The sequence below is a fragment of the Penicillium vulpinum genome, assembly GCF_028829585.1.
Source record: "Penicillium vulpinum strain IBT 29486 chromosome Unknown utg000003l_segment0_segment0, whole genome shotgun sequence".
Taxonomy (NCBI): Eukaryota; Fungi; Ascomycota; class Eurotiomycetes; order Eurotiales; family Aspergillaceae; genus Penicillium; species Penicillium vulpinum.
Genome location: NW_026643243.1, coordinates 4,617,089 through 4,642,067, shown reverse-complemented (window position 1 = coordinate 4,642,067; position 24,979 = coordinate 4,617,089). Strand labels below are relative to the sequence as shown.

Genomic DNA, 24,979 nt, shown 5'->3' with positions numbered 1-24,979 from the left:
TGAGTCTAATACATCTGTCAAATTTGCTCTATTCGGTGGTTATTGACCTCGTTTCCTTTCTACGAGAATTGGCCCCAAAGCTAAGCCTCATTGGCATCCACAACCCGGAATCATCCTAATATAACGCAAATTAAGACAATAATAATGAGGCTAGTTATTATCTCCAGTATGAGGTAAAATCTTGATAGTATAGAGTGCGCGAATTAAACTAAATGTCCAAGCACTTTTGAAGTCACATTGGGCGTTAACGCCCTGCCACAAAGTACTAGAACGTAAGACGTGAAACGCTCCAGAGATAAAAGCCCACTACATCGCACAAAAATGACCCCCAAAAAGCTTTAATCCATCCAGAATCATGTCTGGAGCCACATACACCAATGCACGAATGAACCGTGCGATCACATCCAAAAGCTCTACACCACGCTATGCCTTGAAAGCACCAGAGCGACAAGTTGCCTTTCGGCTGGAACATATTGTGACGGAGAGAACAATGCTACTATTGAAGCCGCATGGCGACGCCCAGTCGGATCACGCATACAAGATCTCGGACGAAGAGGGCTCTCCCGCATTCACAGCAACTGGTCGAAAGTACAATGATCGATCATGTCGAGAACTCCGCGACTCATCCGGGTTACCTTTATTCGATATCCACACAAAGCCGATCTCAAATCCTTTGGGTTGGGTTGTTACCTTGCCTGGGAGCAAAATCAACGACGCGACAATAGCGAAGGCGACACCGAAGTTGGCATGGAATAGCATCAACTTGATCTTCTCGTTTCGGAATGGTGCGGCTGAAGACAGAAGCGAGGAAGATAAGCAGGTCACACTAACTGTTAAGAAACATGGGGAGGCGTTGGCCTTCTTTGATATCGTGGATGGGGATAGAAGGATTGCTGAATTGCGCGAAAGTATCACTCACAATGAGAGGCTGGCTTTGAGAAAGATGAAGCGCGGAGGTGGCCATCGCCCTGCGTTGGATCTCATTGTGAGTCCTGGTGTGGATATTTCGCTGGTAAGTTGAGACCGAAGCCTTCCAAGGTTACGTGTGAGATATTGGCTAACCCATAGCAGGTGTCGGTTATTGCGGTCATTGTATCTGACTGGTTCTTCGGATCTGGTTAATAGGCGGCAGAAGATGGTTGATTTTGTAAACACACCAGTGGCTTTTGATTATAGATCCTATAAACATCCATATACTGCTAGACGTACAACAAACAAATCCATGCTCATCTCTCCGTACATAGGCACAAAATGAATCATTGATCAAATACTGGCTGGTCCAACCACGCACTGATCTTAGCTAAAGCAGAAACATCATGCTCCTTTTTCGATGTATTGTGGTCCTTGATTTCTCCATCTATCCACCCACGGGTCCCTCTAATATGCTTCAAATAGGTTCCAATAGGCTGACATCCGGCAAAATCAATCAAAATAGGCATGCCTTCTATGCTAACTAAAATGTTGTAGGGAGTCAGGTCATTATGGGCCAATCCAAGTGTATGAAGATGGCGGAGAGATGAGTTGAGGGCAGCAATGAAAGGCCGTTTATCAATTGTCCCAACTCTGTGCTTGAGATAAGTGTACAGATCGTGTGGATGCTTGTCGATGACAATTCCGATAAAGTACCCACGGAGAACCCGACAGCCATAGTAGCGGGTTATATTCGGGTGCGGGTGTTGGGATAGGGACTCTAGAACTTCAGCCTCTGCTAGCAAGCCTGCTGAGAGCTGGGATAATGCATTGTGTTCCTTCATCACTTCATACATCTGTGGATCTGGTCGCTTGACGTAGAAATCCTCGGTAAGTGTCGCTGGGGCTTGCATCAACTCGACCCCGGGATCCAGCCACGGGGTGAATATTTCTTCATCTGGAACACTCTTGAGGGTGTCGATGACCTGGTCAAAAGTAATATTGGCTTTGGGGATTTCCAGCATGCCGTAGTGGAAGCTTTCATTGCTGTCGAACAAGGCGAAAGATGTTCGCTGGATTTTCCCCATTTCATCATCGCTTTGCTCCCATACTTCAGTGAGATCATCCCAGCTGGTTATTTGTGGTTTCATGATAATAATGAGTGTGTAGATTTGTAAGAAGAGTTGGTTGGAACGATTGATATTGGATACGGAAAATATGTGACGTGAAGCCAACCGGCTTTTGAGCTACCCGGTCTTAGGCCAATCTAATGTGTCCAGCAGAAGGGTTGAGTGACTGAGATATTACTAACAATGTGACCAAAGGCAGAAGAGAAGTGAGGTCTCAAAAGAGGGGGAACAGCAGTTACTTTGTGAGGCCTGAGGCTACCAATAAAGAATCCCTGCATCTCTGCCTACAAACGCATTTGATTAATCCAGTGGACCTCAAACACTGACAAGATACATATGTATGTATTGTAGAGAAACTTAAATCAGCCGAGAGAACCGCGGCATTGCTGATCTGAGATATAGTAGGACCTACCTACCTAACCTTGTGCACATGTGAGTAGCTATCAGTCTCGATAGTTACTTCAAGATCAAGTATTAGACAATAACTACCCAGGGAATCGATACAAGAGTGTCAAGACGAAATAAACACCTGATTAGACGAATAATGTGCCTTTGTCATATCACCGAGTGGGTTAAGGCAGAAGGCTAATCATTTAATGCATGGTGAGAGCTAGGATCTTGTGTCAAGACACCTGCACAGGAATAGAGAGGTGGAAGAACATTGGTATTTCCATCTCAACTGTTCCCATATTCTGACTAGATTATCCACCCTTATATAGATGTATAGTATACCACAGTCATCATGGATGATGTGTATTGCTCATAGGTACCAAGATTAGTTCACCGTGATACAGTTGTGGTCGCCCCCAGATAGCGGACCCCTAGTCAGAATGACAACCATGTCGCTTGTGGAGTGCTCATATCTGGGGCCAGGCCATTCATGCGCGACTTAAGCTTTGCAGCATAGTTGCGTTGCATCACGTATGAAGAGTCCACGGGTCCCTTGCTAACAACTTTCTTGTATAATGGACGCAAGAGAGGAGCCGACGCGGAAATATGGAGAAGAACAGCCGCTACCCTGACAGGTTAGCAGTATAACAAGTAATCAGGTGCCCTTTTTACATAGCCCAAGTGAATAGCCCAAAAGGATGCCAAAGGAAATAGTTAACACCTCTCATACTTCTTCGTCTTGCCTCCCGTCTCCTTGGGCATTGATTGTTCATTCTCCCTTGCTTTCAGGTGAATGACGAGCCTGCTTTGTGTGCAGCCGAGGACTGCTAAGAGAGGAACCCTGTTATCAACAGGGCATTCATTCGAATGTCTTCGATTAAATCTACATATAGGGTGTATGAACGACATTGACAAAAGATTATAGCACTAAGGTATGGAAGTATGGAGATCAAAGCCCATATGTACTAACATACAATTGACGACATATTCAAACCTGAGGCTAGATACATGATATAGAGGCTTCTAGCAAAGGAGGGGCAACGAAACGAAGAATATTGCTTGAAAGGCGACAATGTAAAGCCAACATTAAACACATTCAAGGTATTTATTCCTATTAACCGAATGAGGGCGGCCGTCACTAGCTATCAATTACCGATAAAAGGAACTTGGGTTGGAACCAGCTGCTCCACCCTGTGTAGGCTGGTATGCCTGGTACTCGCCCGTGCTTGTGGCGGGAGGTGCCGGGCTGTAGGAGGTATATTGTGGCTGCTGCGCTGCCCCTGGTACCGGCGGAGGCTGGTGCGATGGAGGAGGCTGATGGGCACCGGGAGAGTTGGGGTACGGGGGTTGTTGTTGCTGTTGTTGCTGGAACTGGTGCGGGACTTGGGGCATAGTGGAGGCAGGTGGGTTCTGAGGTGTCTCATCAGCGGAGTAGACCGAGGACGAGTAGTCTTGCTGCTGCTGCTGTTGCTGTTGGAATTGCTGATGGCTAGCAGGCGGCGCTTGACCAGTTGGAGGGTACTGCATGCGTTGCCCAGGAGTAGTAGCAGGGTGATCGACAGGTGAATCATAGACTGAGGTCCCTAATTCTTGGGGGTTGTCATATGTAGATTGCGGACGGTGGTTAACAGGCTGGTAAGGGTCAGCGTGAGATGGCTGCTGCGGTGCGCCAGCCTGAGCCTGATTGCGAGGATCAGGGGAGTGAGAAGCTGGGCGGTACGGCATAGTCTGCTCGTTGACAGGGTAGGGTGCGTATGCATTCGCCTGGGTTGGTGTGGTTTCTAGATAAGTCAAGTTAGGACTGGGAAATAGTGGGTAGGTTCTAGAGTTTACCAACCTTGGGGCCGGGGAGTGAAATATCGAGGATCCGCCTGAGGAGCAGAGGGGTATCCAGCAGGTGCGGCACTAGGATAACCGTACTGTTGCTGAGCAGGTCGTCCATATTGAGGTTGTGCTGGATGGGCTAGCGATGCCTCAAGGAGGGACTCATAGTCGCGACGAGCTTTGATAAACTTTTCATTGAGCTGGGTGAACTCATCTGGGTACATGTAAGCTTGAGATCAACGGTAAAACAAACGATTAGCTGGTTACCTTTCTTTTGCGAATATTTCCCAATCAATTCGATGAGTTTTGGACGAATCGCAAGCGTAGCTTGGTAGAGTGTAGTAATCTCTTCATTTTCTTGAACATTGAGGTCTGGATTGCGGGTGCTCAGTAGAGTCAGTAGCTTCTCGACACTCTTGATCTGGCCAAAGACATCCGCCTCCATTTGAGCCTCCCGCTGCAGCTCATCGACAGTGGGGTCTGGAAGTTTCTCCACATAGTTGAGAGGGAAAATGCCGGTCTGGCCTCTCAAGGAGCCCTTCCACCAATCCTTGTAAACAGACTCTAGGACTGCAATGGTATCGCCCTTGCGGAATTGAAGCTCTCCTGGCTCAGACGGTTGGAAGTCGAACAACGCTCTCACACGCGACACAGTAGCTACCGATGTACCTGAAAGAGCAGGTTGAGCCTCGGCGGGCTCCCCTTGATTTGTGGAAGCCGATACGGATCCAACAGCAGCAGACGAAGCCTCAGTTCGAGGCGCTGCAGCAGCCGCCGGGGTTGCTTTATCCTTAATCGAGAGGGCTAGGGCCATCTGCAATTCCTCTTCCTCCATTTGACGATCAACATCGGTGATCTCACGCTTTCCGGGTTTCGAGGGTGGCTGCAGATTCGGGTCTAGCATATCATCAGCCGAGTCCGATATCTGGGGTGTCAGACAAATCCTTACTCGTGGTTTTTAATTTCATGTATGCCTGTTCCATGATGCCAAAATCTGGGTTGGATGAGAACATCTCAGTCCATTCTTCCATGCGCTCCAGAATCTTAGACTTGACTTGTTGATGCGTATTCTAAACAAATTCGTGATTAAAATTTGCAATTCGGGAAAATCGAAGGTCCTAGATCTGCTTACACGATCGTTGGCTAACCGTAGTAGCGCATCGGTAAAGCTTCTCGAAGCCAACTCACGATGGATCTTCAGGCCGCAGTTTTGTGACAACGAATTTCCAAGCTAGAATCCATAGTCAGCCATAGTCATAAAGCAGTAAAGTTTTCGCGCTTCCAGGAACGCAGGTATCCGGCCACGAACCTCTAAAGTATAGAGCTGGACATTGGCATTTCGGTGAGCCAGTCTTTTGATCATCGCAGCCACGGCCTCCTTCGCACTATATCACGGCAAATCGCAATCAGCAAGAGGTCTTTAAGTGGGCTTAGAGCCTGTAATTCGAAACTAGCCACATACCCTGATTCCTCTGAACCAACTTTGTCACAGACATCCTAAAACACAAAAGCCGAATCAGTTCTCATGTCGCAAGGCTGTGGTGATTGTGGCAATATTCTTGGTTTCAAGCAACGCACCAGAATATATTCCCAGTTCTCGGATGTCAAATTCTCGTCCGTCGCCTTGGCTATACAGAAACAAATATCGTCAGTAAACACATCGCACAAGCAGATTAAAGGTGTTCCCGGGAGCCTCCCTCCAAACCAGCCAGCTCCAGGGATACCCAGTGCATTTGACGGAGTATGGAACTGGTATAACTTACCAACGGCATCATCGAAGTGGTTCTGCTGCGCGCGAAACATCGCGAATGTATGTCCTCTAACTGTCGCAGGTAATCACCGGATGGTATATCGGATAGCACTGCTCAGCTTGTGACAAGCGGCTTCTCTTGTTCTCACGTCGCAAAAGTTCACCGACAGATTCCAATTAGACTTGGGTATCGAAGACCACGTTCTCTTTCAAAACAGGCTGTGTAGCTCGTAGCGATAGCCCTCCAGTACTGAATGCGGGGAGTCGACGACAGTAAAGGATGCCGCTAGGCTGCGGGTTGGTGCGGGCGGTGTGGATGTCACAGAGACAGGGCCTTGGCAAGGAATGGTATAGCAAGCAACTGGTATTGCAGCGCTGAATATCTGTTAATCAGGTCTTTGGGAATGATCAGGGACAGTGTTGGGGTACTGTGTACGGGGCGGAACTCGTCACCTGAGTCAGCAAATGACGATGGTGCCCAGCCTACCTACTTGGTACCTATTAGCTTGGATTGTACTCCGTAGAAATTGAACGGATTTTTCTACAATATGTCTGCCTGGGGATTAATATTCTAGTTTTCCTTTTCTTTTCTACATGGTTTTTTTTTCCCTCACTTTCATTAGGACTTCGCCCTACTCAACTATGTAGGCTGCTGCGTTTCCTGAGGTCCTCTTCCCACATTTGCTTATCGGGCGGTGGCTGAACATCCCATGTACACTTAGGCATACTTCCTAACGAATTGCCGAGAAGAAAAATAAATGCAGGGTCCAAAGCTCATTGACTGCGTGTAATCATCATAAGCTAACAACAAGAGAATAGGGAAATAAAACTACAACAAATTACATAGACAAGACCAATATAAAGACAGTGAGCGGCAAAGCAGATATCATAGGCAACGTGCTCATGAAATAGAGTCATTTTCATCGACAATCGATGTAAAGAAGTAAATAGAGGAGTAAACTGGGTACATAAATGGATTCCAGCAACGTACTGTAGTGCACGTCGGGATCTAGAAGAAACATCGGGAGTGACGGGGTATCTGAGCAAGACGTCAAGAGATATCAAGTACGACGAAATAAAACCGAAACATAGGAAAAAAAGGAATTGGTCATTCATCAGCGTCCTTTTCAGGGGCCTCCTTTTTGGGCTTTTTCTTGGGCGCGGCTGAGACGAGCAGCCTTGACCAAAGGGGCGAGATGCGAGAGTGGTGCGCAGAGAGACATGAATGGGTGCTAGAGGGCAAGATGTCAGTTATCGCTGCAAAAGCAATGGGAAACAGAGACCAGTATGTACCTTCAGTAAGTCATGTGCTGACGCCCGCTTCTCCGGGTCAACCTTCAGGGCAAAGTAAAGGAATTCGCGGAAGACGGGGGATAGATTGTGCTCGTCTTTAATGGTAGGTGTTCCGTTCGTAGCAATCAGATAAAGTGCTCGCAATGGGGACTCTGTCAGGTACGGCGGCTCGCCCTCGATCATCTCAATGGCCATGATGCCTAAACTCCAGATGTCGACCTTGCGACCATACTCTTTGCGGGTCACAACTTCGGGAGCCATCCAGTACGGGGTACCAACCATAGTATTCCGCTTGTTCTGCGAGTCATTGATTTGAGCACAGAAGCCGAAATCGGCTAAAGATTGTTAGCATGATTTTGACACAACACGGGGTGAAACTCACTCAGCTTGATGTTACCATCCATTGCCAGCAGGATGTTGTCCGACTTAATATCTCGATGGATAACGCCCTTGGAATGCAAATGCTGCAGGCCGCTCAGAGTCTAATTAAAACATATTTAGCGTCTCCTGGTCTTATCTTGACTTGAGATTGATTATATTGTACTCACCTCTCGACAAACAGCTGCGATCTGTCCCTCACTCATAATGTTGAAGGTAACCACGTCTGTCAGACTGCCACCTTCCATGTATTCCATCACAACCCAAAGATCCAGCCCATGTAAGAAGCTCTCTAAGAAGTTCACGATGTTCTTATGCTTGCTATCTTTCATGACCAATATCTCGTTGATAATCAAGTCCTTCTTGGGTTGCAAGTCTAGATTCATCTGCTTGATGGCAACACAGTTGTTGTGAGGGTGCTCATATGCTGTGTACACACCACCCGAAGCACCTTGGCCGATCTTGTTGAAATTGTAGTAGATCTGCGTAGGGTCGCCAGGATGGCAGATTGCCATCAAGCGTGCTCGAATATCCATGATGCTGCTCTGTCGTTGCTGGCGCTGTCTAGGTCTAGCAGCGGGGGGAGCGCGCGTGGTAGGTGACACCCCAGACGAAAGATCTGGTGCCGGAGCAGTGGTTGATGTGGAGATGGCCGGAGGCTGCTGTGCTTGCTGGCGTTGGGTGCGATTCCGTTCCAAGGTCTGCTGAGCTGCAGCCATGACCTGCTCCTGCTGCCGCTGGTATTGTGTAGGGGATGCGATGACATTGGGGACGTTGGGAATACTGGGGATGCTGGGGATGCTGGGTGCAGGGGTACCATTTCGGGAGCTAGAGGGACTGCGGTGGGGCGATGCTGGCAATGGCTCGGATTCTGGGATAGTCGGAGGGCCAAATGTAGAACCATAATTCTCCTGAGGAGCTCGCTGGGGGACTGCGTGCGAATTCGAGATTGGGGGTTGAGGAGGAGGGCGGGAAGGGATTATCCCGGTCGGCGGTTTCGGGGGAGCACGATGGGGCACCATACCACCCAGTGGGGGAGACATAACCGGCGTGCCTGCCGGAGGCCCGCGAGGAATTGGTGGAGGCGATCGTGGATTCTCGAAGCTACTTTCGTGATTTTGCGGGAATCGTGGACTTCCCGGTGGCGATGTTTGTTCTCTTGGGCTGGTGGCTTGCGCGGCTTGAGCAGCTTGCGCATTGTCGAACTTATGCCAGACTTCATCGTCGCTGTCGCCACGGGTGTTCTTTTCGTAGAATCGCATGATATCCATCATAGTCTGTGGGTGCTCCTCCTGCTCCTTCTTCGAGATACCGTTTTCCTGTAGTAATCGCTGCCATTCTTTGGGAAGACCAGTGAATTGGCCGGTCTGATTGTCGTAGCCGACGTGGGTGACATGTACCGGATTCTCTGGAGCTGAAATTTTCATATTGCGACCGGGGGTTCCAAGCATACTGTCCACGAATCTGGAAAAGCTGGCCTTTTTGCTCTGTCTCGTTCGGGGAGCGGCCGGGGGATTGCCATCGCCAGAGTACCGTTTAGGAGCGTTTGCAGGCCTTTCGGCCTCGCGATGAGCGAAGGGATCCATTCGTTGCGTTAAAGTGGTGAAGCTAGCTGACTGACGGAGTGAGTGGCGTCCGCGGGTATCGGGGCTGGTGTGGCTAGATCGTAGTTCGGGCTTTTGCTGGGAGTGAGGATCAGTCTCGGCGCTGTTCTCGTCCAATGCACTGAGCATGCCCCGCGTTTCGTAAGGGGCGTTCAATTCATCCGAGCTCTGCTCACTGTAGGAAAAGCGGTTGGAACTGCGGGTGCGAGAGCGAGAGGTGAAATTGGAGAAGAAGCCACTTGATTCGTCGTTGGAAGGCGATGGAGCGCCACTGTTCTGATCCAGAGATGACGAGGAAGAACCTGGGAACTGGGCGTTGGATCGCGATCGATTATGCTCGCGACTGCCGCTGGGAGAGGAACGTGGATAGACGGGAGCGGAGGGGGTGCGTTTCAGCGACGTGGTGCTCTGATGACTCCGAAGAATGCGCGAACCGAAGCTAGGGGGTTCCTTGTGAAGTTTGCTAGATGCTCGGCGGAATTTCAATGGGAAATTGTCCTGATTCATAGTGGGCAGATTTCTGTCTCTACACGAGACAGATTGAAATTGGGCCGAGGAGGGGTCAGATGCAGGAGTATTTTTTTTTGGACCAACCAGGTTCACTACCTGAGGGGATTTACGGCCGCGGAGAATAACCGGGTCCCCGAAGGTTTTAAAGGATAGAATGGAAGATTGGAAGGAAATATGGAGAAGAGAGGAGGTTTGATGGTTTAGCACGTGGAGACTTAGGAAAAGGAGTCGGGTGGCTGGGGGGGAGACGGTTTGACAGGTGGTTTAACGGGGTTTGTATATAGGGAATTATCATTCAATAACTTCATATTTTAAAATATCATAACAAGTGTATACTATATTATACAGTTCTAATCGAGTCAGAGACAAGTATAGAAATATACACATCATTTAGCCATGATATCCTAAGAATAGAACTAGTCTCAGATTATGTTCGATATCACACTTAAATGGCTTCTATACAAAGATCCACTATCTTTAAAAAAAAAAATACCCCTACCTAAATATACTAAAATACTATACACATACCTCTTTGCTCGTGTTCAAGATCATTTCCTAAATGCTAAAATCTAAAGCAAACAGACTAGAAACCTGTAACGCCGTTCAGGCCCCTTTTCGCCCCTGGCAGGTAGCCGAACAGATCCCAAAAAGGTTAAACCGCACAGGGTTGGACGGGCCAAGTGTGACGGAAGCAAGCCAACATCACTCGGCACATTGAAATCTTTAGGCATTGGGCTGTTAAAGCTTTTAGACCCTTGAGCCTTAGCAAAAAAAAAAATACAAAATACAAAATACACGCTATCTATGCCAGTCACGCATATCCCTAAATTACGGCCATTGTAACCGATATGCTGAGCGGGCTTCGGGGCTTTTTTCTTCCATATGCGCCACCGTTGGATTGTCGCCTTCAATATATCTCGGGGCCGTTTGTTACTCAACTCCGGAGCTGCAAACACTATGAAATTTGATACAGAGTCTGTTTACACTATTTCTACGATGCTTCTCCGTCTCTTCTCCGTTTCCTCGTTCATTTTGACTCGGATCGGTAGATAGCACTTCTATTACATAGGGCTTGGGCGTTTACACCGGATATTGGGTTCAAATATTACCAAGCAGTAAGATCAAACGAGGCGTGGTCCGGGCTTAAAGGACTGTTTTCCACTGGCTATCTTCCATTCAAAGATTGAGAATTGTCTAGACATCCTCTTCACCTCTGTTGTCTCTGTTGGTCCAATCAAGTGGGACCGCTGAGGTTTGGCCCGAAACCGAACCGTGCAAATGGTGTCGGCAAATGTTGATCCCATGACTCCTATGGAGCTTTCTACATATGCATTAGCATATTTGGTAAGCCTCGATATCTACACTCTTTGGCGATACAACGATCTGGATTGTACGGAATAGTACTATTTGAGAAGACAACCTTGAGGGGCAAATCAGCCGGAAATCGGAGATTATAGTCGCCTGGATTATCAGGCACTCTAAATTAGGACATCGGGAAATCAAAATCCCAACATATCTAACTCCAAGACCACAGAAATGAGCCATTGTTTCTCAAATATGTCATTTAGACAACCTTGGGGATCTCAGCGCGTGGGACTTAGATCTTACTCAATCTGGCTCTTCCATATAGTAGAGTTTAGAAGCAAAGTGGATTTGTTGAAGCAGCTTCTTTTGAGCTTGAATTCAATACTAATGCCCATCCTTGAACAGCTTCAGGTAAATAGCTGTATAGCTATCGTTTCTTTCAAATCGCTCAGGCTAATTACCGAATTCCCTTCGTATTCGCGGTAAAGCCACGGCTGCCCAGGTAGCTTCCTAAATATCATTAGTCAAACCCCGAAGCATGACCTCGTCGCAAACTATCACTATCCATTTGCCCAAGAGGGAAGTGTCTTCATCCTTTACAACATTTTGCTGTTGCTCAGCACTTTTCACAGCCGTCGCTTCAATTGCCATCCATAACAACGAGTCTCACTGCTTGATCAAACCCTTCGTATAGTTTACCACCTTGATCCCGTTATCAAGGACGTTCCCATTGTCGCTAGCTTTAGTCAACCTTATGGTATTACCTTTTCACTTGATCAGAACTTGAACTCGGGAAATTCGGTTTTAGGGTTTGGTGCTGAAGTTCTTTCTTCAACTATCATTTTGAAATGGTCACGTATCAGCAATTCTTGAAGACCCGACGTGTCTTTGCAATTCCAGGTGATGGCATCTCTGATGTTATCTTATTTCCCACTGATAGTAATGTGTATGCTGGCTGTGGCGACAGCGTGAACGTGTGTTCTTGTTAAGATGTGTTTGGAGCGCATAAATACCTCGAATACTGTACTAGGGGAAACCTGAGGTGACTAGCAAAATACGGAACCGTAGAAGTCCTCCTAGCCTAGTAATCGGTTATAATGAGAGCAATCTTTGCAAAGCTTGGCGAATTTCTAGATTGCTCGCATAGCAACCACTTGTGCTCGTGTCGTGTGGGTGTTGCTCTTTTTTACCTCTTCTCTTTTCCCACACATATCTCCTCCGCCTTCTATCCACTGTTATATCGAACCGAATCTCCCCTGTCACCGATATGACCAAGCTAGGCAAATCATCTGCTTAGATTCCGTCCCTTCACAAGTGATAGCTCTTCTCTCGTCACATCTCCTCTTGGTTTCACGACTCGCTTTTATCTGGACTTCAACAATCATCTTAGCGACACCTAGCGCCACGACTTGTGTCTTTGAGCACTTCGTCTCTTCCAAAGTCTCTTGTTTGTCTTGTCACACGCCCCCCTGCTATTCAATTCTCTTATTTGTCCGCTTGTGCAGGCCTGCTGTTCTCACTGGTATGTTCGTTTCAACTCTAACATCTCTAAATCACACTTTTTGACTCTTGCATTTCTCAAGTTACTTTCCATTCTCAAAACACAGCATTATGGTGGGAAACACCACATTTCCTCCTGCTATTACTGCAGGTGAGGATGCCATAGTCAGCGATTTGTTGTCCCGAGTCTTATCCGGCGGCAAAATCTGCAAGGCAACGGAACTTGCTACATGCCTTCCTCGGTGGTTTAGCCATGTCAAAGAGAATAAGCCAACTTCTCCGGATATCCCAGAGCTACTAGCTCGTCTGCTATTTCCGTTTGGTACACCTGCTATCCTGGAACACATTGAGAGGCTCAAAATCCCCAATTCTTTGACCGATAGACAGAGCTGGATGGTAAAACTCCGGGTCCTCATGGATAACAAAGCACATGAAAGGCTGTTGCAAAAGTTGGAATCTTTGCCAGATCAACAGGTATTATTCACAGCTCTCTGTGAGCAAGACAAAGGTAAAGACCCTGTTGAATTCAAACCCCGGTAAACGATACTGACATCACGGAAACCTCGCAAAGATGGTATGGATGAATATCTTGTCGTTGACTCCAAGCGAACCCTACAATTTGACTATGACATGCGGGATGTGATGACTCGGGGCGACAAAGAAGCAATGAGAAAGCATACAGACGTCTTTTACATGACCGGCTCCGTTGCCTGGACCGTTCGATCTCCTTACTGGAATGTCGCCTTGGCCACCGACGATGAAGGTAATCGATTGCTCTCAGATGATGTTTTGGATAATGTCCTCCCCAAGTGGAGACAAATTCTCACCGGGGAGACTATTCCGACCCCGAAATACGGTGTTGTTGATTCTTTTCGCGCGTGGCTGGCTAGTGAGGAGAAAAAGGCTAGTGATCTCGGCAAAGATTGGCCAACCACCCCCGTCAAAACTGCTTCTTCGGCCAAGAAGTTCAAATTCGTAACCCCGGAGCCCTATTCTCGCCTTCGCCCAATGAATATGAGCCGTCTCTCTCCATTTGAATCAACCCCCAATGTCACCGACAGTGAGCAAACTGGATTACTCCGAGAGATACTCGCAGAAGTTAAAGAATTGAAGAACATAATCAGCCAAACTCTCGAAAGCAAGCAAGAGCTCAAGAGTACAGAAGGCCCAATGCATGGAACTTGGCCACAGAGTTACCCTTCCATTCCTCAAGGAATACAACCAACCTATTTCGCGCCACAACAGGATCAATTCATCAGTGCTCAATATGATCCCTCTCTATTTGAGCCGGATTTGCAACCCTGGGACTCACAGTACCAAGACTGGACTACCATGCTAGGCCCCGGGACTGGTTCGGCTCATCGTCTCTAAGCCTGCCCATAATCAAGAATAGTGTTGCATGCATCTGCGATTTGGTGGGAGCTCTTTGACCCAAATACCGAAATACCGATACAGTGGGCGCTGAGGGCGAAACTGTGTTCTATCTTGAGAGTTGATGGTTACCACTGTGTCCCAAAGTGTTATCTATCAGAAGGACGTGTTTGTTAGATTTTTCCAAATGTACTCAATTTTACTCTACTACCGCTTGTATGCAACATCTCGTATAAGGAATTTTTAGTATAGGTAGTATGTCTGAATACTATATCTGTACTCCGTAGAGGGGGATAATTGCTCTATATTATAGAACGACGGTCAACTAAGAATATATACATATTAATAAATCCCATGCTGATCCAGTTTAGACTTGTTGAACAAACATAAATTACAACCTTGGAATGGATGACAGTTTGTCTCGACACATTCATATGAGCACCTGGCGCAGTTTCCGGTTCACATTGGTAGTAATGCATGAGAATGCACCAAACCTCAATCTAGTTTATAAGACGGTAATGACGTTGATAGATATCATTAGTGCTTGCTATTGCCAGTTTGTTTCAGTGCAGAAGTTAGAAACTCGACTGGAGCATGGAAATGCGAGTAGCAAATAAGAAACGTTCCCCCATGTCAGTTGCTTGTTGTCATGACTGGTATATATATCCTTAGAAGAGCTCAGCCCTGTACCGGCAGTGCAATGTCGATTTATCAGGCTTTATTACAACAGCTCTCACAAGCCACCCCCTAATGGCGTCAGTCCCCAGATCATCAGCCCCTCCTCACTTTGTCCCCGATCCCCAATATAGCGGTAAAGTCCAATTGCTATAGACTGAGACTCAGCCCAGCTGAATCTCTTGGCACGAATAAGATTACTTGATAGGAACGCTATGACTGAGACTAGAGCTATTGTACCCAAATCAGGTATTGGGGCCCCAAGCGGGGTCCAAAGAGGCTCAATAAACACGTCTGATCTGGTCATGTATACGATGACATAGTATATCGGCTAATTTGTTTTTTTCCTTCGGCGAACCAGATCATTTCCTCCGGCTAAATCAAAGCAAACATCTCTCCCACTTTAGCATCTAATGTGATTCACCATATGGGGAACCAAGTTCTCGCCCCCGCTTTGAATGGAATTGAGGATCTGCACAAACCGTGATACTTAAATCCGCATGACAGTCTCCTTTCTTAGATTCTTTTAATACGAGATAATAGTTGCGCTAGTTGGTCGGATCTCACAGGCTTCCTAGATGATTGGCTTAATATCATCCGTAGTCCACATGGGCGCAGATCATCCACACGGCGTCAACAAGAATCAAGCCACGCAAGTTGGGGTGTGATCCACCATCTTCTTTGTCTGGAAATATCAAGAGCAGAGAAGATGGAATTAAAATTGCAAAATCAACTTGACCTCTTGAAGCCCTCGAATAGGATTCACTAGTGTCAAGGGTAGATGCTCTCTCCCTTGCTGGAGGGAATGTGGAACCAGCACACTTGCAGAGAACAACACATATTCTATTGAGTTCCCGGTGCCCAGACTGCTGCCGAGACTTTTATATTATAGGGTCATCAGCCTAGTTCATGTGGATATGCATAAGATCAAATGGAGTGGAGCCAAGCACAACATGTATTAAATGCGCCTTGCACAGTGAGAGACATCACAAAGATTGGTGTATAGATCTACAGAGAGATAATACCCTTTTTATGTAGAAAACACTTGTTATTGATTCCAGGATCCACAGGAGCAGGACTCCTTGGAGTTGTGTAATGAAGTCCATCCCTTTCGGCCCAGACTCTAGGTAGACCCGACTCACTACTGACATGCACCTTACATAGCCCAGAGACGATGTACAGGGGTTAATAGCCGATGATTGGATTGACTATTAATATGCGAAATGGTACATCGGGGCCCAACCTGGGGGAGCTGCGAATGGCGTAGACCGAATCAACATAAATTGGACGCAATTCCTCCTTTCCATGTTGATTTATATTCACAGTCCGATTTTCTATCCTTCCGTCCTCCCTTTTGTTTATACATCATGTTTAGTCTTATCCCGCTTCTGTTTACTGCCCTCGCCAGCGCATATCCCAACCGGGGCCCTTGCACAGGCAACTGCTGGGCTCATGACCCTTCCATGATCCAGCGTGTGTCTGATGGCAAATACTACCGCTTTTCGACGGGCAATGGTATTAGCACTCATAGCTCGCCTTCGGTGAAGGGTCCTTGGACGGACCTTGGCCCGGCGCTGCCAGATGGGTCTAAGATTACTATCGATGGCGTGGACCGCATGAATATCTGGGTAAGAGCGACCTGAAAACGCCCAAGAAATAATATCAAGTCTAATAGCTAACACGGTCCACCTGACAGGCCCCTGATTTGCACTATCAGAACGACCAGTACTATATGTACTACGTCCTGTCAAAAATTGGCACCCAGAACTCACAGATCGGTGTCGCAACATCCAAGAGCATGGAGCCCGGTAGCTGGATAGACCACGGCATAGTTGGCCTCCCTGCAAACGACAACTACAACCGTATCGATCCCGCCTGGATCAGCATCGGCGGCAAGAACTATATGAACTTTGGCTCCTTCTGGGGCGATATCTTCCAGGTCCAGATGGAGACTCCCTTGAAAGTCGGCAGCGCAACTCCCTACCAAATCTCCTGGAACGCTACGCTCAATCACCGCGAGGAGGGCTCGTACGAGTTCAAGCACGGCGATTACTACTACCTTCTCTATTCCGCTGGTATTGCTGGCAAATACACAAAAACATTCCCGGCTGAGGGTGCTGAGTACCACATTCGTGTTTGTCGATCCAAGACTGGTCTTGGTGATTTCGTATGCTCTCCAATCCTTTTTCATATATTCCCAAAAACACCTGTTTTAACATAATCTACAGGTTGACGCCGACGGAAAGTCCTGCAAGGAGACCGGCGGCACCATGCTCCTCTCCAGCCACGGACAGGTATTTGGACCCGGTGGCCCTGGTGTTGTCAATGACAAGGACCTCGGCGTGGTAATGTACTACCACTACTACCCACTTGACATCAAGCAGAGCACCACGGCCTCCGACAACGCGAACTACAGATACGCGTGGAACGTGCTTGGGTGGGAGAACGGCTGGCCTTTCGTCAAGGCCACTTAATGCACATAGTTATCGTGGCGGGTCCCCAAGGCCTATACATACATGTTTTCCTTTCTTCTCTTTTTTTTTCTCCTGTCAATGGTTGGACTCATACTTTTGGAGGTATTGCACTCGTTTACTCGATACCCATGCCATCCTGATCTCTGTCACGATGCGCTTCTTTTTGTGTCTGGCATGTCTTTAATATATAATATACTGGTCCTTACGTCCTCATTTGGGACAATCGACGGTTTAACTATCTGCAAGTGCTCGCTTCTATTCAAACACTATACTGTTATCGGGTAGCGCGATCTCGCAGTAATACAGGATTCAACACTCCATACATTCCACTCGTGGGTCGCGCCATGAACATCTCGCTGTTCCATTTGTCGTCTCACATACCCCAACTTCAAGATTGAGAGCGCCAATTACAACATACAAGCGAGCCTTGTTATCTATGTATGTCAGGACCGCCATTCTCCCCAATCATCTTGGCAAACGCATCGACATAGTATGTCTCCACCATGCCCGCAATCCAACTGGGAACACAACACGGAATGCTGCCGGACCCGCAAGCATAGTCAACCTCCCCAAAGAATCGTTCCAGGCATCTAGATTGTAGTTAGAGAGGCTTCCCTTTCGAATATTCGTAACGAGAGAGCTTTTCCAGCGTATAAGAAAAAAAGAAGCAGAGGAACTTCTCTACATGGACTGCAAGCAACTGGCTCTGGCTTGTAATGCCTAGGGCGAGGACGCCTGTAAATACCAGGCAGGAGTGACTGGATTACTTGTCGGCCCTTGGCAAACCGGAGTGCAAATGGTTGGGCTGAGAGTACGTTCAAATAGACGGCGATAATATTGACGCTGACTGGTGGTGTTTTGTCAGTTTGATTGGTGAGAAGTGAGCAATATACTGCCAGACAAGATCAAACGAAAGGATATGGGATTCCGGAAAAGTCAGTAAAGATATTGCCGGGAGATTTCTTTCCTCCATATAGTACTAACATCCATACATGTAGACCTCGGGATGTTTCGCCCAATACATAATCCAGAACCACAATATTGACGGGAGATTGTATATTAAATAGCCTACAAAACCCACTTGAAATTTACCGAAGATGGCCGTGAACAGGTCATTGTTTAATATGTGCTTTTTTTTAATATGCAATGATGTTTAGTTGTATCCGCAATCTCCCAAAATATAGTCAAGATACTCAAGATGTAGCCACAGTGACGTGCATCACCAATTGGCCACTTACCGCACTGTGGCCACGTGCAGAATTCAATTCTGGGAATATAAAATAGTTATGTATATAAACTATAAGTGATGAATTTATTCATTGGAGATGTACTGCAACTGGCTTCATTGGAATTGCATTGCAACACGTATCTGAATGAGAGTGAAGGAGAACCATTACAGCTACTACGGCTATTACAGCTATTATCACATCTCAAATTTACCTGAAAAGGTCCAAGATCAATTACCTCTCAATTACCTTTCAATTACTATCAATTCCAGAAAAGAAAAAACGTCAAAAAGTGCAAAGTGTAAGGACGGACTCGGAGAAAACTCCCCCGGAGACTCGAGCTGGCCTTTTCTGTACTCTCTGGATTGTCCGGGGTTCTCGACCTTTTTCCTCTCACCTCTCACCTCTCTTCTTCTCTCTCCCACCTCGCTTTCTCACTTTCTTTTCAGGTGGCTCCTCTCTTTGAGCCCCTGTATCTTTCTTTTGTGATTCTTTCTCGGTGCTTTGTCAGTCCAGATCACCATTGCATTTTCCTGAATTGCATCCTCGGCATTCTCCTGAACCAAAGAAAATCTATACATCCTACTCAATTGGAAAAGAGGAAGGATATCCTTTCACTTGTGAGTTATTTGCAAATACTTTTCATGCCATTGGATTACACCCGAAGTTTACGGTGATCTGTCCTGATCTGCTCTGATCGGTCGTTATTGCATACTGACCCGGCCCCGTCTTGATTGCAGGTCTTGTGCATAGCCCATTTGCCAACCTTGTCTCCAACCCCGATTTACCTCACCGACCTCCATTACTCGTAATGTCTTCTGAAGCATCTACATCTGCCAACGGCGGATCTCTCGCTGCCATGTTGGAACAGCAGCACGCCCGCGACGAGGTGCACAAGCCCACTGTGGAGGAAGTCGTGGACGAGGAGGACCTCAAACACCCTCCTCCGGCTCCTCTGCAGCCAGAACAGCCCATCCTTGTTGACGCTGACGCCACCGAGCCTACCACTCTCGCCCAAACCGTTTCTCCGGCGCCCACCCCGAAGCCCGCCACCAAAAAGGCCCCGGCATTCGACGTTCAATCCGAAGAATTGTTCCCAGCTTTGGGCAGTGGTCCGAAGCCCGCTGCCCCCGCGGCCGCTACATGGGGTGCGAAGCCTTCCGCGGCCGCTGCTGTCGCAAATGGCTTGCCCGCGAAGTCAATGGGTACGTAGATTCTTTTGGAGCTTCCCGGATCGGGAACATTTTTTTTGACATAGAAACAGAGATCCCCCGTATCATGGCCCTCCCCGGAAAGCACATGGAGCAGCTCCGCCTAGCACCCTCCCAGATGCAACCCCGTGGACAGATGAAAAAGCCTCTTCGTGATGTTCTCCGGGATATCTCTCGTAGATCAAAGGCCAATGTTGATATGCGTGGCGGTCCTGGTGGTTCAATCATTTTTGAAGGAAAGGGCTCCGTAGATGCGGTACGCCAGGCACTCCGCGAGGTGGCCCAGCAAGTTGGATCTAAGGTATGTGGACTAGACGTGCGCAAACCCAATATATGTGCTTACCATTTCGTCTCAATAGCAATCCGTCCGTGTTCCCATTCCCACATCTGCGCGCGCCCACATCATTGGCCGTCAAGGTACCGTTGTGCAGGACATCCAGACACGCACAGGTGCCCGTGTTCAGGTCCCCCGTGCCGACGGCAACGCTGCTGGTGCCGACGATGATGACGATGATACTATTGACATTTTGATTGAGGGAGATGCCGTGGCCGCGGAGATGGCCCGCCGCGAGATCGAGGCGATCGTGAAGGAGCGCGGCTCAAATATGAGCTTCCGATTGAAGACCGTCCCTCCTGAGTTCTTCCCATTCATTGCAGGTGCACATGACGCCAACGTGCGGGCCATTGAAGAGCGCACGAAAGCGCAGATCAATGTCCCTCGCTATGATACTTGGTCAAGCCAGCCCCCTCCTCAGGAAGCCAACCCTGGCCAAATCCAGTTCGCGCCTGTGGCTGACAAGCACATTTTGATTTCCGGAGAACGGGCTGCCGCACAGGAGGCTCGGGCTGAGATTGAGCGTTTGGCTGCGCAGTTGCGCCAGCAGCTTACTCTGCGCCAGTTGGCCATCAACCGTGGCCAGCACCAGTTCATTTTGGGCAATGAGGCCGACGCTCTGCACCAGTTCGTTGCCAAGACTGGATGTGCCATTGTCCTGCCCCCTTCCTCCGACGAGAGCGAGTTCCTCACCATCACTGGTCCCGTTGACCAGATTGAAGCTGGTATTGAACATGCTATGGACCTTGCGACAAGCATGCAGATGGCTAGCATTGATCTGTCCCGCCAGCACCCCACTGCTCCTGCTGGTCCCCACGCCCACGCAAGCGCTCTCTCGCAGTACCTCCGTCGCCGCCAGGTCATCAAGGAACTCGAATCGACTTACGATGCGCACATTGCACTTCCCCCTAGCGTTGGTGGACCCATCACTTGGGAGGTGTACTCCCGTGACGGCAAGAACACCATCCGTGCCCGCTCTGATATCATGAACCTAGTCCAGGCTCTCCCGCCTTCTAGACTCCGTCACGTCCCCGTAGACCCGTACTTCCACCAGTACTTGCGCGACCGAAGCGCAAACACCCTCCAGGGTGACTATGGCGTTCACCTAATGGTGCCGGATGACATCAACTGCCCCGAAGTTGTTCTTGTTTATGAGGGTCCGTCTGCAACTGCTGCCCGCTTCGAGGTCCCAAGACAGCGTCCCTCCCCTGCAGATGTTGCGGCCTTCGAGAAGGGTCTGCAAGAGGCCCAGGAATTCCTCCTGGGCACTCTCGGAGACCAGTTTGACATTGTTTCCAAGGATGTTTCCGTCCCTGCCAAATACCAAGAGAAAGCGCGTAAATTTATCACTCGCGAGCAGGAGGCCAAGGGCGAGGATAGTATCCCCGTGCGTGCTATTATTGGTGATGCCAAGGGTTCTCAATGTCAGGTTTCGCTTCGCGGTCCCTCGGCCCTGGTGGCTGGACTTATCGCCAAGGTGGAGGCTTTCGTCGAGGAGCAGGAGAAGGACGATCTGGAGCGAGGTTATACTACTAGCTTTGACTTCCCCCAGAAGTACGCCAACTTCCTCATTGGCAAACGTGGTGAAAACATCAACAAGCTCCGCGAGGAGTTCGATGTTGATATCAAGGTGGAGAACGGGAAGGTCGAGGTCAAGGGGCCCAAGGCCAAGGCGGATGCTACCCGCATGCGCATCATCAACATGGGCAAGAAGTTGGAAGATGAGACCACTCACATTCTCAAGGTCCCTGCCCAATACCACCGTGAGTTGATTGGCCAGCGCGGAAACCAGGTCAACCGTCTCCAGGATCGCTACGCTGTCCGCGTCCAGTTCCCCCGCGCAACTACCAATGATGACTCCGCAGAAACTGGCAGCGATGCCGGTGGTGCTCGTCCCCAACGTACCCAGCAGGCTCCCGATGAGGTCCTCATCAAGGGCCCTAGCAAGGGCGCCGACTCGGCTCGTGACGAGATCCTCAGCTTGTTGCAATATGTCATTGAGCATGGTCATTCTGCTGCCATCTCGGTGGCCCAGAGCCAAGTCGCATCCCTGATCGGCCAGCGCGGCCGTGAGATGGACAAGCTTCGCGCTGATACCGGTGCCCAGATTGATGTCCCTAACGCCAACGATGCGCCAGATGCATCGGGTCGTGTGGAGATCCGTGTCAAGGGTACTAAGCAGCAAGTTGCCGAGGCCAAGAAGATCTTGCAGCAGCGGGCCAGCGAGTTCGATGCGACTGTGATCAAGAACCTTGAGGTCGATAAAAAATACCACAAGGCCTTGATCGGTGGAGGAGGTAAGTTTGCATGCAAAGTGATGTGCTTATTTTCGATTACTGACTTGATATAGGTGCCAACATCCGCAAGATCGTCACCGAGGCTGGCGGCCCCACTGATGGCAGCGCCGCCAGAATGGTCCGTTTCCCCCGTCCTGAAAGCACCGAATCGACCATCCGCCTCGAGGGCAACGGCAAGATCGTGGATAGCATTATTGCTGCGATCGAAGAGTTCGTCAAGGAGCGCCAGGACCAGGTCACGGAGATCCTCGACGTACCCACCGCCCAGCACCGCATGCTCATTGGCCGTGGAGGCGACACACGCCGTGGCATTGAGTCTAAGTTCAACGTTACCCTTGATATCCCCAAACAGGGCTCTGGCCGTACCGATGTGAAGCTCAAGGGCCCCAGCAACGCCGTCGAAAGCGCCAAGGAGCACGTCAAGTCCATGTTGAAGGAGCAGCACGCGGAGACTGTTGAGGTCCCCAGCCATCTGCACCACGCCCTTGCTGATAATGGCCACATCTTCCGCCGCCTGCGCAACGACCACCAGGTCACCGTTGATCACGCTGGGCAGCCCGTGCCCGTGCCTGCCCCATCCGCCGCTGAAGACACCCGCACTACAGCTGAAGGCACTGACATGCCCCTGATCATTGATGACCCCAGCGTACCCACGGATGCACACTCCTGGACCGTTGTCGACAACAATGCCGCGGAAACCGCCTCTAGCCCCTTCCCCTGGGTGCTCAGCGGCACCCCGGAGAACGTGACCAAGGCCCGCGCCGTTATCGAAAAGGCTCTGGCCTCCGCATCCCAGCAGTCCACTACGGGCTACCTGATCCTGCCGGACCCCAAAACCTACCGCTTTGTCGTCGGCCAGGGCGGCAGCCAGATCAACGCCATTCGCAAGAAGACAGGCTGCCGTATCAATGTGCCCAAGGACCAGGCTCGCGGTGAAGCGATTGAGATCCGGGGTAGCCCCAGCGGCCTGGAAGAGGCCAAGGAGATGATCCTGGAGGCCGTGCAGAACGGACTTCACGGCGCTGCACGGTGAGTTTGTTATTGCGACTGGTTTTGATCTGACATGAAAACCAACTCTTTGCACCATCCCTTCTCTGCCTTAAATTCGAGCGAGCGGGAACAGTATCATTTTAGTTCTTTTCTTTTTTACTTCAATTCTTGTTTTCATCTTTTTTTTGGTATCTATTTCATGAATATTGGGTTTTAAAAAGAGTTTCTTTTTCCTTGATTGCTTTCGCATTTATTGCTTTTGATCTTTCTCATCCTATTGTGTCTTTTCTTGTAGCTACTTCCCCAGGATTCAGATTGTCTACGAGTAATTGATGAACCATATCTCTTCTCTTGTGAAAGAGACAGTTGGCCAGGTGGCTTTCCAATCTGAGTCATAGTCATATATCCATTCTAACTCAGAACATTAGCACAAACCACAATATAGGCCTAGAAGGAGAAATAGATAGAAAGGTCTCGAACAGTCTAGCTCGGACCCAATGTCCCCCTTTCGTCTACCGGTCTCCGCGCTATTGGAAATCACCGCAAGTGGAGATATTTGGAGAGACGAGGGGATGTTGGGGAATCAGGATCGCCGCCCCCAAAAGGAGTAATCCCCGAAGGAGTAGTGGATTCCGGGACTCCCCGACCAGCATCTGCCCTCGTTATCGCTTGTCACTTACGTTGATATAACAGAATCATGTTGAAATGACTATTCATAACAATTCCCAAAGAAGAAAAAAACAAACATTAATCCAATAAAGGTATGTCGACAATACATGAATAGATAAAAGGGTAATAAAAAAGAGCTGGATACTCATAAGGCCCGAAACTCGAAAAAAAACGCTCTCTTTGCTCTTTTAGCCATAGCGACTTCCATCCGTATGGAGACAGGTCTTTAAATCTCAGATCTGCATTCGGACCACCACTTACTAGACCTCTCACACTCAATATAATTGCAAAACAAACACCCCGATAGTCGGCCAGTTTACTGCTGCTGAGCCTGCTGGGCCTGGAGGTAGTTGTATGCACCGTATGCGATAGCGCCACCAATGAGGATGACGGCGTAGAGGCCGACGCCGAAGCCGGAGGCGGAGGAAGAAGATGAAGTGTAATCGGTGGCGGATGCCTTGGGCTTGGGCTCGGGATCACCAGGCTATTTTCGAAGGAGTCAGTATCAATAGGGATCTAAAATGCGGGAGTGTTGCATTGGTGCATGTGATTTTGTGGGGTTTGGGGGGAGCCGAGGGCTAAGGGGACAGCATCGATTTGTGTGGGGAAAATGTGTGTCAAGGATGTTGGGATGCTTGGGCGGGGTGCGTACCATGCGCTTCACGTTGCCGGCGAAATATTCCTTAAGAGTCTCACGCGCCTCGTCGCTGTGGCCGACATCGTCGAAGGCCTCGGTGCAGTCTTGGCCGGCGAGATCAAGGAGGACTTCCTCACCGCCACTGTGATTTAGTCAGTCGGTTGGTTCTGGGATTTAATCGGCGTGTGAAGCAATGCGAGACGAGTGAAGATAATAGGCCGAGTTGGCATTTCTTTTTGTTTTTTGTTTTTTTTTCCCTTCTACTCTCGCTCTTGCTTGTTCGTTCACATCGGGGATTGGGATTCTAGATTCGGTGGCAGTGGGTAGATATGGAGACAACGTACGGGTGTTGATCGGCGAATTCGGTGCAGTTGTAGATCTTGTCGTTGAGGATCAGGTAGAGATCCTTCTTAGTGTTGTGCTCAGAGATCTCCTGCAAGGTGAGGTCCTTGATTTCAATGACGTTCTTTTCAGACATGATGAATTGAGTATCTGGATATTG

General features: G+C 48.9%; 8 protein-coding genes across 8 annotated transcripts; 4 read left to right on the top strand and 4 right to left on the bottom strand.

Moving 5' to 3' along the window:
- Positions 1-355: 355 nt before the first annotated feature.
- Positions 356-1,122, top strand: N7479_006805 (uncharacterized protein; the record flags this gene model as incomplete). Its single annotated transcript, XM_057254499.1, has 2 exons — positions 356-1,012; positions 1,072-1,122. 2 exons carry the CDS (start codon positions 356-358, stop codon positions 1,120-1,122), a joined length of 708 nt encoding a protein of 235 aa, XP_057108361.1.
- A 134-nt stretch (positions 1,123-1,256) lies between these two features.
- Positions 1,257-2,060, bottom strand: N7479_006804 (uncharacterized protein; the record flags this gene model as incomplete). The annotated part of the gene is made up of 1 exon (XM_057254498.1): positions 1,257-2,060. One exon carries the CDS (start codon positions 2,058-2,060, stop codon positions 1,257-1,259), a length of 804 nt encoding a protein of 267 aa, XP_057108360.1.
- Positions 2,061-3,578: 1,518 nt separating this feature from the next.
- Positions 3,579-6,056, bottom strand: N7479_006803 (ESCRT-0 subunit protein HSE1; the record flags this gene model as incomplete). Its single annotated transcript, XM_057254497.1, has 9 exons — positions 3,579-4,210; positions 4,267-4,467; positions 4,521-5,150; positions 5,203-5,323; positions 5,386-5,484; positions 5,563-5,638; positions 5,716-5,750; positions 5,832-5,881; positions 6,017-6,056. 9 exons carry the CDS (start codon positions 6,054-6,056, stop codon positions 3,579-3,581), a joined length of 1,884 nt encoding a protein of 627 aa, XP_057108359.1.
- Positions 6,057-7,130: 1,074 nt separating this feature from the next.
- On the bottom strand, positions 7,131-9,785 carry pakA (mitogen-activated protein kinase kinase kinase kinase STE20; the record flags this gene model as incomplete). The annotated part of the gene is made up of 4 exons (XM_057254496.1): positions 7,131-7,235; positions 7,297-7,631; positions 7,679-7,778; positions 7,845-9,785. 4 exons carry the CDS (start codon positions 9,783-9,785, stop codon positions 7,131-7,133), a joined length of 2,481 nt encoding a protein of 826 aa, XP_057108358.1.
- Positions 9,786-12,704: 2,919 nt separating this feature from the next.
- N7479_006801 (uncharacterized protein) lies at positions 12,705-13,964 on the top strand (the record flags this gene model as incomplete). Its single annotated transcript, XM_057254495.1, has 2 exons — positions 12,705-13,101; positions 13,165-13,964. The coding sequence occupies 2 exons, from the start codon at positions 12,705-12,707 to the stop codon at positions 13,962-13,964; spliced, it is 1,197 nt and encodes a 398-aa protein (XP_057108357.1).
- A 2,042-nt stretch (positions 13,965-16,006) lies between these two features.
- Positions 16,007-17,113, top strand: N7479_006800 (uncharacterized protein; the record flags this gene model as incomplete). Its single annotated transcript, XM_057254494.1, has 3 exons — positions 16,007-16,267; positions 16,336-16,806; positions 16,868-17,113. 3 exons carry the CDS (start codon positions 16,007-16,009, stop codon positions 17,111-17,113), a joined length of 978 nt encoding a protein of 325 aa, XP_057108356.1.
- Positions 17,114-19,150: 2,037 nt separating this feature from the next.
- N7479_006799 (putative RNA binding effector protein Scp160) lies at positions 19,151-23,214 on the top strand (the record flags this gene model as incomplete). The annotated part of the gene is made up of 4 exons (XM_057254493.1): positions 19,151-19,544; positions 19,604-19,851; positions 19,910-22,181; positions 22,235-23,214. 4 exons carry the CDS (start codon positions 19,151-19,153, stop codon positions 23,212-23,214), a joined length of 3,894 nt encoding a protein of 1,297 aa, XP_057108355.1.
- A 942-nt stretch (positions 23,215-24,156) lies between these two features.
- N7479_006798 (cytochrome b5-like heme/steroid binding domain-containing protein) lies at positions 24,157-24,955 on the bottom strand (the record flags this gene model as incomplete). Its single annotated transcript, XM_057254492.1, has 3 exons — positions 24,157-24,324; positions 24,493-24,619; positions 24,822-24,955. The coding sequence occupies 3 exons, from the start codon at positions 24,953-24,955 to the stop codon at positions 24,157-24,159; spliced, it is 429 nt and encodes a 142-aa protein (XP_057108354.1).
- Between the last annotated feature and the right edge of the window lie 24 nt (positions 24,956-24,979).